Source organism: Salmo trutta, chromosome 17, assembly GCF_901001165.1.
Source record: "Salmo trutta chromosome 17, fSalTru1.1, whole genome shotgun sequence".
NCBI lineage: Eukaryota > Metazoa > Chordata > Actinopteri > Salmoniformes > Salmonidae > Salmo > Salmo trutta.
The window spans coordinates 50,031,038-50,046,317 of NC_042973.1; the positions used below are offsets into that span (position 1 = coordinate 50,031,038).

Consider the following 15,280-nt stretch of genomic DNA (forward strand, 5'->3'; position numbering starts at 1 on the left):
ATCAGCAGGGGATCAAATACTTTTTTCCCCCACTGTACATATATTAACTCGCAGAAGTAAGAGCAGAGGAAAACAGTAAATAGACAGGACAAGAGGAAAAAGCATAAAATGAAATAGGCGAGACTTGTCCTAATAATAAACAGCATATTGTGTACAGGAAGAAGGAAAATCGACTACTTGAAGCATGCGATGCATAACGTAAGGGCGTGGAAATACCATGCCAAGAGTGTTCTCTTTCTAGTGAATATTCAAATACAAACAAAAAGAAAAACAGAAAATTGATTGGTGTACACCTAATGTCTCATCAGAATGGACAGTAATTCAATACTATGGTAATAATGTAAACAATGTGGAAATGAATTAGCCTGTACCCAGATCTGTTTGTGGCATCTTGTTAACTCATGTTCATGCCAAACATATTGGCACCCAGAAGTGAATGGGATTCATGGAAAGAAAAAGCAGGTTCGTTTTCAACTGGCCCTCATACTCCGGGAATGTCAGCGTGAACTATCAACTATCAGTACTTATCTATCTAATGTGTGTACATTGTACAGGTAGGCACATACACATAGATTTGAGGAAAGTCCATACAAGTGAATGACATAGAATGAGTCCCACATGGCACTCTATTCCCTATATAGCGCACTACTTTTAAACAAGACTGCCCTGGTAAAAAGTAATGCACTATAAAGGGAATAGGTTGACATTTGCCTTGCAGGCATGAACTATGACCCTTGACCTTACGTACATGTGTTTCGTTGGTGGTGAAATGGTGCTTCATTTATTTAAACAGCCCAGGACCTCTGCTGATATATGTAACATGTATTACAAAAAGGTATTTTTCAGGATCGTTTAGATCCGTTTCAATGCAATAACACGCTTTATTTAACAGGTCTCCAACTCATGAAGCAACAAAAAAAATCCCCTCACCTGTTGTACAATAAAAAATCCAAGTTGCAATGGAGTTTCAAGACTGCAAAGTCCCTCTCCTACCTTCTCTATCTGCAACAATAGGATTCACGTACCTATTATTCACATATCTATTATAACACATACTCTGTACATATTCACATACACACATCGTTTGGTGTGTATTCTCCAATCACCGATGTCAAACTGATGAAATTAAGTTGTGTAAAGTACCTTTCACTTTGTTTTAATACTAACGTAAAGATAATAAAACTGGAAGAATTGAAATAAACTCAAGTCTTTGAGAAATGTGTAGATTTGTCCTTGCTGAATCGCTACCAAATTGTTCTTATGCATGACAAATGTGCGTGGTCGTCATATTATTATGCCCTTCCCTTGCCACACCGGGATCAATCACAAAAACATGAGATCCCTCTCAGAAGTACATCGGCAGTAAGTCCAACGTTCCTATATCATCACAAATCCCATAAAATTCCCTCTGTAATGCTGCCCTAGGGTAGTATTCTGACTTGAGATCCGCAAGCTTAACTCGGCTTTTCACGCTTTTCAAGTTTCCCATTGATGTCATTGAATGATTTACGTGGAAATCCAAGTTACTTGGGCTTATCTCAACTCTGAATCGTTACCATTAGGAACCAGATGGAACCTATGCACAGCAGACATATAATGAAGGACGCATAGATTGGGGTGGTAGTTGGGTCTAGGCTTAATCAGACTTATCCTTTTTCTTTGGTGTAACTTTACTGGCTACTGCGGACCCTACCGCTCCAACTCCTCCCGTCACCACGGAAACGCTGCCTTTGACTAATCCCACGCCGGCGGCCGGCACGCTGGTCACCACCGTCTTGGTGATGTCATAGCTCTTACAGCCCACCCAGGCCACGCCTCCCCATGTCGCGCCGACCGCCCCTCTGGTCATGTTGAAGAGACCGCCGGTCACCCTCCAGATGACCCCCGCCTCTGTCTTAGGGTGGTCCTTCTCTCCATCTGCAGGGGGGAGGGTTGGGAGAGAGGGGGGACAGAGAAAGAGAGAAAAAAAATTACATTATTTATAGATTCCTAGTTTGTGTCGAGGTGCCTGAAAGAAAGTACCAGGTGAAACCTTTCCATTAGTCTTCTTCAGGGGTGTTCTATGGCTGTAGATGTTTGAGGAAAACAAAGCAGGTGACCTTTCCAGTCCCTCAGAGGAACAACAAGGACCACCATACGCCAATCCATCATCCTACATTTCCCACGTCACCCTATTATACATAGTCGACTACTTTTGACCAGGCCCCAAAAAGGATCTGGTCAAAAGGAAAGCACTCGGAAAGCACCACTTACTTACATAAGGAGAATGTTGAATTGGTGTTTGACTGTATCACTCATTATTGTAAATAGTTATTGTCTGACCTAAAGCCTCAGGTCCGCAAATAAGGTCTATTACATGGCCTGACTGATACAAAGATGATAATGGGGATTTGTGTGGACTAAGAGTTCATTTTAAAATCACTCATATTGTATTAATTTCCTAATTCACATACAGTTGAAGTCGGAAGTTTACATACACCTTAGCCAAATACATTTAAACTCAGTTTTTCACAATTTAATCATAGTAAAAATTCCCTGTCTTAGGTCAATTAGGATCACCACTTAATTTTAAGAATGTGAAATGTCAGAATAATAGTAGAGAGAATGATTTATTTCAGCTTTTATTTCTTTCATCACATTCCCTGTGGGTCAGAAGTTTGCATACACTCAATTAGTATTTGGTAGCATTTCCTTTAAATTGTTTAACTTGGGTCAAACATTTCAGGTAGCCTTCCACAATAAGTTGGGGGAATTTTGGCCCATTCCTCCTGACAGAGCTGGTGTAACTGAGTCAGGTTTGTAGGCCTCCTTGCTCGCACACGCATTTTCAGTTCTGCCCACAAATGTTCTATGTGATTGAGGTCAGGGTTTTGTCATGGCCACTCCAATACCTTGAATTTGTTGTCCTTAAGCCATTTTGCCACAACTTTGGAAGTATGCTTGGGGTCATTGTCCATCTGGACGACCCATTTGCGACCAAGCTTTAACTTCCTGACTGATGTCTTGAGATGTTGCTTCAATATATCCACGTAATTTTCCTACCTCATGACGCCATCTATTTTGTGAAGTGCACCAGTCCGTCATGCAGCAAAGCACCGCCACAACATGATGCTGCCTCCCCCGTGCTTCACGGTTGGGATGATGTTCTTCGGCTTGCAAACATCCCCCTTTTTCCTCCAAACATAACGATGGTCATTATGTCCAAACAGTTCTATTTTAATTTCATCAGACCAGAGGACATTTCTCCAAAAAGTACAATCTTTGTCCCCATGTGCAGTTGCAAACCGTAGTCTGGCTTTTTTTAATGGCGGTTTTGGAGAAGTGGCTTCTTCCTTGCTGAGCGGCCTTTCAGGTTATGTCGATATAGGACTCGTTTTACTGTGGATATTGATACTTTTGTACCTGTTTCCTCCAGCATCTTCACAAGGTCCTTTGCTGTTGTTCTGGGATTGATTTGCACTTTTCGCACCAAAGTATGTTCATCTCTAGGAGACAGAAGGCATCTCCTTCCTGAGCGGTATGACGGCTGCATGGTTATACTTTTGTGCTATTGTTTGTACAGATGAACGTGGTACCTTCAGGCGTTTGGAAATTGCTCCCAAGGATGAACCAGACTTGTGGAGGTCTACAATTTTTTTTCTCAGATAGGTAGGCCTTGAAAGATAGGCCTTGAAATACATCCACAGGTACACCTCCAATTGACTCAAATTATGTCAATTAGCCTAATCAGCAGCTTCTAAAGCCATGACATAATTTTATGGAATTTTCCAAGCTGTTTAAAGGCACAGTCAACTTAGTGTATGTAAACTTCTGACCCACTAGAAATGTGATACAGTGAATTATAAGTGAAATAATCTGTCTGTCAACAATTGTTGGAAAAATGACTTGTGTCATGCAAAGTAGATGTCCTAACCGACTTGCCAAAACTATAGTTTGTTAACAAGAAATTTGTGGAGTGGTTGAAAAAAATTCCCGACTTCAACTGTACACTATATATACAAAAGTATGTGGACACACCTTCAAATAAAACTGCCTCCGGAAGCAACGTTAGCACAATAACTGTTCGTCGGGAGCATCATGAAATCGGTTTCCATGGCCGAGCAGCCACACACAAGCCTAAGATCACCATGCGCAATGCCAAGCGTCAGCTGCAGTAGTGTAAAGCTCACTGCCATTTGACTCCGAAGCAGTGGAAACGTGTTCTCTGAAGTGATGAATCACGCTTCACCATCTGGCAGTCTGACGGATTGGCAGATGCCAGGAGAAGGCTATCTGCTCCAATGCATAGTGCCAACTGTAAAGTTTGGAGGAGGAGGAATAATGGTCTGGGGCTGTTTTTCATGGTCCAGTGAAGGGAAATCTTAACGCTAAAGCATACAATGACATTCTAGATGATTCTGTGCTTCCAACTTTGTGGCAGCAGTTTGGGGAAGGCCCTTTCCTGTTTCAGCATGACAATGCTCCCATGCACAAAGCGAGGTCCATAAAGAAATGGTGTGGAAGAACTTGACTGGCCTGCAGAAAGCACTGACCTGAATTGGAACGCTGACTGCGAGCCAGGGCTAATCGCCCAACATCAGTGCCCGACCTCACTAATGCTCGTGGCTGAATGGAAGGAAGTCCCTGCAGCAGTGCTCCAACATCTAGTGGAAAGTCTTCCCAGAAGAGTGTAGGCTGTAATAGCAGCAAAGGGGGGACCAACTCCATATTAATGCCCATGATTTTGGAATGAGACATTCGACGAGCAGGTGTCCACATACTTTTGGCTTATGTAGTGTACATTACAATATACAGGTAACTGCCAAAATAAAGGAAACACCAACATAAAGTCTCTTTAAAAGGATTTGGGCCACCATGAGCTCCCAGAACAACTTCATTGTGCCTTGGCATAGATTCTACAAGTGTCTTGAGGGATGTGACATCATTCTTACCAAGAAATTCTATAATTTGGTGTTTTGTTGATGGTGGTGGAAAACGCTGTCTCAGGCGCCACTACTGCATCTCCCATAAGTGTTCAATTGGGTTAAGATCTTGTTGCACGCACGCACACACACACACACACACACACACACACAGAGAACAAAAATATAAACGCAACATGTAAAGTGTTGGTCCAATGTTTCATTATCCCAGAAATGTTCCATACGCTCAAATAACGTATTCTCTCAAATGTTGTGCACAAATGTTTTAACATCCCTGTGAGCATTTCTCCTTTGCCAAGATAATTAATCCACCTGAACGGTGTGGCATGTCAAGAAGCTGATTAAACAGCATGATCATTAGACAGGTGCACCTTGTGCTGGCTCCCCAGTGGGTGGGCCAATGCCCTCCCACTGCGCCCCTTCCCAGTCATGTGAAATCCATAGATTAGGGCCTAATGAATTTCAATTGACTGATTTCCTTATATGATCTGTAACTTAGTAAAATTGTTGAAATTGTTGCATGTTGCGTATACATTTTTGTTCAGTATATATAAAAAAGACAAGTCCTGAACACTGTACTTGACTCCCCCCCTTTTAGCTCTGACTTTTCTGATAGCTACTTTACTTCGGAAAAGTGTACTTACTATGCCTGTGATATGTGGTCGTCCCACCTAGCTATCTTAAGATGAATGCACTAACTGTCATTCTGGATAAGAGCATCTGCTAAAATGTAAAATGTAAAACGTGCGTATCGTGACAATCGTATTGTGTGGTCCCTCAATACAACTATATAAACTTTATTGAAGCTGTCACGCACACAAGCCTGTTGGTATAAAAAGCTTATTAGTGGAAACTTGGCTTTACAGCGTGGGGAAAATAAAAGCACCTATAAAATGAGTAATGGTGTTTATAGTCTATGTAAGGTCTGTGGCTGTAGTGAATGACAATGCAGGTCCATGGTTGTTGCCACTGCTTACAGACGACTGAGTCATAGGCTAAGGCTTTAAAATGTGGCATAAAATATGGACAGAAAAAGGTTTTAAAAGTAACTTCATAGGGGAGAGAGAGAGAGAGAGAGAGAGAGAGAGAGAGAGAGAGAGAGAGAGAGAGAGAAAATGCTTTGGCAATATGTACATTTTAACTTCATGCCAATAATCAATTGAAATTGGGGGAAAAGTGTACCATGCTAATTAATGTCTCCAGTGTTTAGTGAAGTCACATTAATTTGCTGATTAATACATCTCCATTTTTGGGTAAATCCAGCCCATTGACTTCATTGTACAGTAAAAAAGGCCTTTGCAGCCCATCACCTACTGCCTAGCACAGATATAATGTACCACTTCACCCTGGGTGATAAAGTACCCGCTATCACGTCCTTGCATGATTTGACACAGTGATGTATATTCTCCCGTCTCAATCCAAGCATAACATTGAGGTGACAGCACTGTATGTCTTTCAGCCCCCTTTCCCCTCCCACACCCTTTGGCTTGACAAACATGAATTCCCTAATGTCGTAGCTAGCGAGGAGTGAGTGGTGAGCTTTTCATGTCATCCTTTTTACACTGACAACATGTCTTTATAGAAGGATTAGCCATCCTGCTCCTCAAGGGCCACCACTAGGCTATCAGACCCACCACTATCTAACTGAGAACATGTACATTATACACGCAGGAGCCTTCACTTTTCTGCTAAAAAGCTGTATAGGACAAACAGGCCCCTGTTAAACTGTTGTAACAGTAAAATAAAGAAAGTGAAGTAGCCTAATAGTAATCTCCAATTGGCTTACTGTTCAATAACTACCTGGAATACTATTCAACAGTTAATAAACCACATTTCCAGAAGCTTCCCATCTGCATTAGGTACAGATATAAAACCAGCTGCGTATTAATATGTAGGCACGCCAACAAATTCTGTCTCTTTCCCAGGCTGTGCCAAGTGTGTTGGCAGAGCCGTTACCATATGCTATTTATAGACATCTTCATCTGTGGCTGAAAGAAGCATATCCATGCACCCCCTCCTATACACACTGTCATTATCTTCACCACGTCAACCTGCACCTCTGAATAGTGGAAGGTCTGTAATATCCCTTCATTCACATGGCCCTAGTCAAAAGTTGTGCACTACTATATAGGGAACAGAGTGTCATTTGGGATGTGTGCCCTAGATCTCTGTATGCTGTCTATCCTCAAACATAGAGGCTTCTCATTAACAATAATGGAGGCCAAGACACACTAACACCAACTGTCACTAACGCTCGGTGTTATCACATCCCTGAGGGGTGAGCTATAGTAGAATGTCACAACCTTACACTTCCTAAGCAACACCCTAACGTTCTACATCATTAAGAGTAGGCCTACCAGGAATTCTGCCTGGGTATGAACTCTCTGGAGATGTACAGTGCCTTCAGAAAATATTCAGGACCTCTACATCTTTTGTCACACATTTTGTTACGTTACAGCCTTATTCAAAAATTGATTAAATACACACAATACACCAGAATGACAAAGCGAAAATAGTAAAAAGTGAAAAAAAAGAAAAAAAAAGTGCTAATTTATTTACACAGAAAAACCTTATTTACATAAGTATTCAGACCCTTTGCGATGACACTCGAAATTGAGCTCAGGTGAATACTGTTTCCATTAATCATCCTTGAGATGTTTCTACAACTTGGAGTCCACCTGTGGTAAATTCAATTGATTGGACATGATTTGGAATGGCACACATTTGTCGATAAAAAGGTCCCACAGTTGACAGTGCGTGTCAGAGCAAAAACCAAGCCATGACGTCGAAGGAATTGTCCGTAGAGCTTCTTTTTTTAATACTTTTGCAAAAATGTCTAAAAACCTGTCTTTGCTTTGTCATTATGGGGTATTGTGTGTAGATTGATGAGGGAAAACTTTACAGTACACTGCTATAAAAATTATAAAACAATTTTGTTTTTTATGATGTTTTGATAAAATAAAGGTTTAAGGAAATACAGGAAGACACCACATTACTACAAGACAAAACAGCTCAATCAAGCCTGATGGTCTTGTAAGTATAAAAGCAAAGCTTGCTTTCATTTAATTAAAAAAAGAAATGAAAAGGTAGCATAATGGTCTTACTGTAGTGTGTGAAGAATCCAATACTTTACCTTGCATGCGGTACAAATCACATTATTGTGGAAGCACCACTTCTAAGAGTATAAATTATAACCTGTTTGAGAAGGCAAACAGTCGAAGCAACCTGCCTACACATAGTCTAAAATACAATACCAACATAGCTACTATAGTAGTTCAAAGCTGTGTGCTGGAAAACCTTGGAAGAGCATGGGTGGAATAGGTATTGCTGTGCTCATGTGAATTTCCTTTATTTTACGACCAATGCATAGTTTCCCTTAACACCGTGTTTTGTTTTTAATAATAATAGTATACATTTTTCTGGAAGTATTTCAAATGTAATTAGAGGTAATCACAATAAGCTTATCCTTTCCCAGAAGTCACTTTAAGCAGGCCCACACACAATTATTGTACAGTATTGTACAGTAAACCCTTAAATTAGACAAAAAAAGTCAAAAGCAGTGTTGATTTTTTATTCCAAAATTGTGCAAGTATACTGTGACTTTTAAGAAATATGCTAAGGCACAGAGACACATGTTAGAACTAAGAATATCCATTCCTTTGAACCTCTGAGCTTTTGAAGAACAGTTGTGGTACTGCTCCCTGAGGAACCCAATAAGCCGCATCCTTGTGTTCAACTGGGAAGAAGGCAAGGAACTTTAAAGTGTCTGAAATGGCACCCTATTCCTGTGCATGCTTGCAACTTCACGATCAAAGGAGAATCAGGCCAGTGAGGGTTTGAAGGTCTTTCTATGAGGCGGCTGAGGCAGTGCTCTGGCCCCTATGGATAGCCTTGCTCAATACAACCTGATTATGCGCCACAGCAATAGGCGATCTCTTCTTATTTACTTTTATTTACTCAAGGGAGCCCAATTTAGACCAGTGTCTTATTTGCAATGATGCCCAGAGGGAAAGAAAAATCCATCAACACAACAACAACAAAAAATAAAAACTACAAGACAGTTATAAATACATTACGCTATTACAATAAGTTACTGTATAATAGTCAATTGAAACAATTGCACAAACTCATTTTACAACAGAGTTTTAAACTACCTGATCGGCACCAGGGAATTTGTCATTTGTTTTGTAAGGTATTCCATAACTGAGGTGTGTTAAAACTAAAGGTGGAGTTACCAAATTTTGTGGAGACGAGCGGGACCTCAAGAGTTAACCAACCCTGCAAACAAGTTTGGTATCTCATATTTTTATATTTCAACAGGGAAGTGAGGTATGTTGAGAGTTTGTGGAGCAGAGCTTTGTAAACAAGAAGCAAGTAATGAAGTGATCTACGGGACTTTAGTGAGGTCCAGCCAACCTGATATAGGATGCAGTGATGAGAATTAAAACTGTCACCTGTAATAAAGCGAAGGGCGCTACGGTAGATGGTAACCAATGGTTTAAGAGTAGTAGCTACTATATGTGTCTCGTTTCAGGAAACTAGGCATATGTCAAGCATCACTACATCACAGGAGAGCCATTTGAACGTAAACTTTTTTCAATCAAAACGCGTTTTTTGGCAGAAATCCCTTCTGGAAAATGTGAACTTTCATGTACCTTAATAACAAACTTGTATGCTATCTGTAAATACGAATAAAATTGTAAAATTACGAGCCAGGTTGGTTTAGCCACCAAAAAAGGCAGGAACCTTCCCGCTAGCCATATTTGATTACAAATATGCAAAGGGAGTCAAAAAGTGTGCCACAAAACACCTGTCTCCGGATTACATCTTCAAACTAAGTGCAACCATGGCATCGGTGACAGAAAGGGAGAAGCGTTCATCCATGTATATGGGTAAAATAGTCTAGCTAGCTCCATTTTCAGATATCACACCTTTCTAATTATGTCAGAAAGTTTTTTTTTCAAGTTAAAGCGTTCTTTAAGCTAGCTCGCTAATGTTTCCTGGCTGGCTCGCTAGCTAACGTTGAGTGTATGATCTGTGTAGTAATATTATTTGTATCTCATAGCCATTTGCATTGCTAGTTATAGCCTAATATTAGCGAGCTAGGTAACATTGAACATGGTTGGTTAGCTACCTGCAGATTCATGCAGGATTCTAACGTTATGAGTTGGGATTATGGTTCATTGTTTAGCTAGCTACATGTCTAAACAAAAAGACCCCACTATGCAAGTAACCATTTCAATATAATGTTCATGATGGGGGCCTCCCGAGTGGCGCAGCAGTCTAAGGCACTGCGTCAGAGTGTTGCAGCATCACTAAAGTCTGGGATCAAACCCAGGCTGTCTCACAACCGGCCGTGTTCGGGAGTCCCATAAGGACTCCATTTGGCTGGGGGGGGCTTTACTTGGCTTGTTGTGGCGTACCGGGCGCCTGCAGGCTGACTTCGGTTGTCAGTTGAACAGTGTTTCTTCCGACACATTGGTGCAGCTGGCTTCTGGCTTACACGGGCGGGTGTTAACCTTTTCACACTTACCAACAAACGGGTGTGATCATTCTACAGTGGTCCCTGCAGCGTATGCTCAAACCGGTGTGATTAGAACGTCCAGTTTCGATTGACGCAAAAATCAGCATTTGAGCTGGCTACACTGTTTTCTTCACAGCAACATTTTGCACAAACCAGTCCTTAAAAAGTTATGTCCAGAATGTGACCAGTTTATTTTTGGATGCAATGTTCAGACATTCACAGAAGTAGCTACAGCATAACACAATCATCCAAACCTGGAAAATGTAGCCAAAATTTTCCTATCGCTAACTGAGGAAAGATTGACGTAACACAAAGCAGTCATATTTTTATAACTCTCGGCTGACAGAAACTACAATATTAATTAGCTAATAGCAATTACTCTTTATAATTCATCACGTGTGAGCTCACCATTGATCTAAATAATTGAGTAAAACACTTTCTAGAAATCATAAGTAATCCGACAATGGGTAGTTCGTGCGCACCGCCATGTTTGTTTTTTCACATCAACCAAAGATAATAAGAGAAGATAAGATGAGTTTGGTATATTTATAGTATACATGTTGAAGGGGGAGTGTTGTCTACAATCATTCACTTCCCTTCATTCACTTAGGGAAGTTTACCCGAAAGATGAGTGAACATTCCCTAACCTCATTATACCTTCTTTGGTCTGACAGACATTTATATGATACCCAGAATGCATTGTATAATGTCAACAAACATAGGTGTCCATTACAATCTATGCAATAATCAGAATGCATTATTTGTCACCAAGTACTGGAAAATGTGAATAAAACTGTAAATACATTATGCTCCATACATAAATAGATACATAGATATGGGGCGGCAGGTAGCCTAGTGGTTAGAGCATTGGACTAGCAACCAAAAGGTTGCAAGATCGAATCCCCGAGCTGACAAGGTAAAAATCTTTTGTTCTGCCCCTGAACAAGGCAGTTAACCCACTGTTCCTAGGCCATCATTGAAAATAAGAATTTGTTCTAAACTGACTTGCGTAGTTAAATAAAGAGAAAAAAGACATACATACATACTGTATGTGCCTACAGTATTAATGACAACACGATACAGAAAATTAGCAGGCAGCGCGTGTTAACTGTCCTGTTGTGTAATAATCACATTTTGGGCGGGCCTCCCGGGCAGTGCTAGCTGTGCCACCAGAGATTCTGGGTTCGAGCCCAGGCTCTGTCGCAGCCGGCCACGACCGGGAGGCCCATGGGGCGGCACACAATTGGCCCAGCGTCGTCCGGGTTAGGGAGGGTTTGGCCGGCAGGGATATCCTTGTCTCATCGCGCACTAGCGACTCCTGTGGTGGGCCGGGCGCAGTGCACGCTGACCAGGTCGCCAGGTGAACAGTGTTTCCTCCGACACATTGGTGCGGCTGGCTTCCGGTTGGATGTGCATTGTGTCAAGAAGCAGTGCGGCTTGTTTGGGTTGTGTTTCGGAGGACGCATGGCTCTCGACCTTCGCCTCTCCCGAGTCCGTACGGGAGTTGCAGTGATGAGACAAGACTGTAACTACTACCAATTGGATACCACGAAATTGGGGAGAAAAAAATAAAAAATAAAATAATAATCACATTTTGGAACAGTGAGTGCATTCTGACATCAATTTCTTTCCCATTGTTCCTCAACTGCATTTTCTAGCTCCGAGTCTCTACTTTTATCCAATGTAAAAAACAACATTTCAAATGTTGCAATATAAGACTGAATCAAGCCGATTGGTCACATATAACCTACACAGTGTTTCAACTCGGAACCAACCCACTAAATCTACACAGCATCCTTTCCATCCTCTGCAGTGAGAATGTGAGATACATCAAATGTAGGCCTATATACCATCCATAGAACCGAATTTCACTGACCGATAATAAACCAAGCTGCTGATGGAGCCAAATCTTCCCTCACTGCCTGTGTGCTGGAACAACCTCTAAAACGATCCACTGACTGTGTTCTAAATGGCACCCTATTCCCTGCATAGTGCACTACTTTTGACCAGAGCCCTATGGTAGTGTAGTGTACTATATAGGGCAGGGTTATTAAACTCTTACCCTATGAGGTCTGAAACCTGCTGGTTTTCTGTTCTGCCTGATAATTAATTGCACCCACCTGGGTCCCAGGTCTAAATCAGTCCCTGGATAGAGGGGAACCATTTTTTAAAAGCAGTGGAACTGGCTTTGAGGTCCAGAGTTGAATTTGAGGGATATAGGGAATAGGGTGCCATTTAGGACACATCATTGTCTCTTCTTAGTGAGGAGCTCCTCTCAGGGGGCCAGTATATTGCAGAGGTAAGGTATGCCTACCATAATGCTTGCCATAAATAATAACCCCATAAAACAAAAAGACAATGGCTCCCTCCCAAATTGCAACCTCTTCCCTATGTAGTGAACTTCCTTTGACCAGGGCTCCAATCAAAAGTAGTGCACTATATAGGGTAAAGGGTGCTATTTAGGACATTGACAATAAACCTGTTGAGGGTATAATATCTGCATGGTAGTTAAACTCTAACAGAGGAGGGAGCTATAGCAGCCTGCAGGCTAATTCAGCCTCTGCTGAGTCTCAGGGAATAGGGTAGCGTGCCAAACGGCACCCTATAATAGCATTCCCTATATAGCCCCATAGTTTCTGGTGAAAAAAAAATAGGGTCCCATTTGGGATGAGGAGGAAGAGGATCTAGACTGCAGCATGTAGATACTGCAGTATGGAGACTACCAAGTCTCAGATGGACCATTACAGGCACGCACACACACACACACACACACACACACAAGACCATTAGAGACTAGCTTTAATGTGCACTGATAAGCATACAGAGAGCTGGGAGCTGCTGCTTGTGGCATGGCATCATCTCTCTCCTTTGTGTGTGTGTGTGTGTGTGTGTGTGTGTGTGTGTGTGTGTGTGTGTGTGTGTGTGTGTGTGTGTGTGTGAGAGAGAGATAATGTTACATGGGACCCTGGTGGATAAGAAGCCCAGGAATCCTCTACTGTACAGTATATAGATCCTCACTCAGCCCCTACCTTGGCCTCCCCCCTAGTAATAGACTGTTCTCTCTGCTACCGGACGGCAAGCGGTACCGGAGCACCAAGTCTAGGTCCAAGAAGCTTCTAAACAGCTTCTACCCCCAAGCCATAAGACTCCTGAACATCTAATCAAATGGCTACCCAGATTATTAGCGTTGTCCCCCCCCTTACACCGCTGCTACTCTCTGTTATTATCTATACATAGTCAGTTTTATAACTCTACCTAGAAGTACATATTACCTCAATTACCTCGACTAACCGGTGCCCCCGCACATTGACTCTGTACCGATACCCCCCCCCCCGTGTATAGTCTCGCTATTGTTATTTTACTGCTGCTCTTTAACTACTTGTTACTTTTATTTCTTATTCTTACTCATATTTTTTAAACTGCATTGTTGGTTAGGGGCTTGTATTAAGCATTTCACTGTTGTATTCGGCGCATGTGACTAATACAATTTGATTAAGCACCTCATAACATCTTAATGGGAATCCCAGGCCTGCTCTAAGTGATTACACAACCAAGAGCTCCATGCATGCTGCTATAACAGACACAATCTATCTACTTGGTCCCAGATATTTTTGGGCTGTTTTGCCAACAGTGTTTGGGGTGACAATGACAATAGGAGACAAGGTTATATACTGAGTAGGGCTGGGAATTGCCAGGGACCTCACAATACAATATTAACACGATACTAAGGTGCTGATATGATATGATGTCCCAAACGTATTGCTCACCCTAGCCTGCTGCAGTGGGACAAGACAGAGCAATAATAATGAGTTTTGATCAGTCATGGAAATATAGGGACAAAGGACAAATACTGGAGTTTTGGTGCAGGTACAACCAACAAGTGCAAAAACAATACTGCGATATTGTCAAAATGATACTATATATCATCAAGAATAATATTCCGATATGTAACAATCAATTTTTTCCCCCATCACTAACATAGCAGATGCCATTCATCCTGGGCCTGCATTGCAGCTTAAAAAGCTAACCAGGACTTTTCTGTTTATTTATTTGAGAGCTTTGTGCGAAATACAGCTAGCCTCTCTGATCCTTTAATATCCTTATGTGTTTAAGTAAGTATGACTTTACACTTGACTGGTCCATAACAAATCACCAAAAGAACAGCTGGATTCCTCTGCATGCACACAGACACACACACATGCACACACACAGACACACTCGCTCCATGCTCTCAGAGAAGGCTATAGTGTTTAGCTTTCACAACACACACAGCTTTGCGTTTAGTGTGTGCCCGGACCTTGGATTCGTCAAACCATTTCACAATCACAGTCTTTTGTTGGATTAGATTTGTCCTATTTCTCGAACACGGCTTAGTGCTAAAACAATTCTATACACAAGGATGCGAAACAGAGAACGATATCAATACCATACTGCTCTCTCAATCAATAGATAGCTCTGAGTATTTGGGACAAGGGGCGAAGAGGGAAGGCAGGAAGCCTCAAGGTAAATACAAACACTAGTCTATGTGAACAAGGAGAGCAGTCGGAAGATCTACAGTGGAGACTACCACCTCACCTCAGTGTCTCATTGAGGGAGATAACAGGAGAAAAAGATAAACATCGCATCTGATATAGGCTGTTGGTGTCCCCAGCAACCTGGAAATAGTTGGTAACTACACAACAAACACAATAATTTAGATTTTTACAGATTGAATGTAATATAATAACTGTTACGTCTACTTTAAGGAATAATAGACTGGTTCTGTGTCTTAGGCTGAGTTTACACAGGCAGCCTAATTCTGATATTTAAAAATCTTTTTTTTTTAACTAATTGC

General features: G+C 41.6%; 1 protein-coding gene across 1 annotated transcript in view; it reads right to left on the reverse strand.

Moving 5' to 3' along the window:
- Positions 1-807: 807 nt before the first annotated feature.
- zgc:101566 (transmembrane protein 263) overlaps positions 808-15,280 on the reverse strand; it is a 55,169-nt gene continuing 40,696 nt past the window's right edge. The window contains exon 3 of the mRNA XM_029697127.1: positions 808-1,917. Coding sequence (XP_029552987.1) covers positions 1,637-1,917 — 281 coding nt within the window. The 3' untranslated portion in view covers positions 808-1,636. The remainder of the gene's footprint in view (positions 1,918-15,280) is intronic.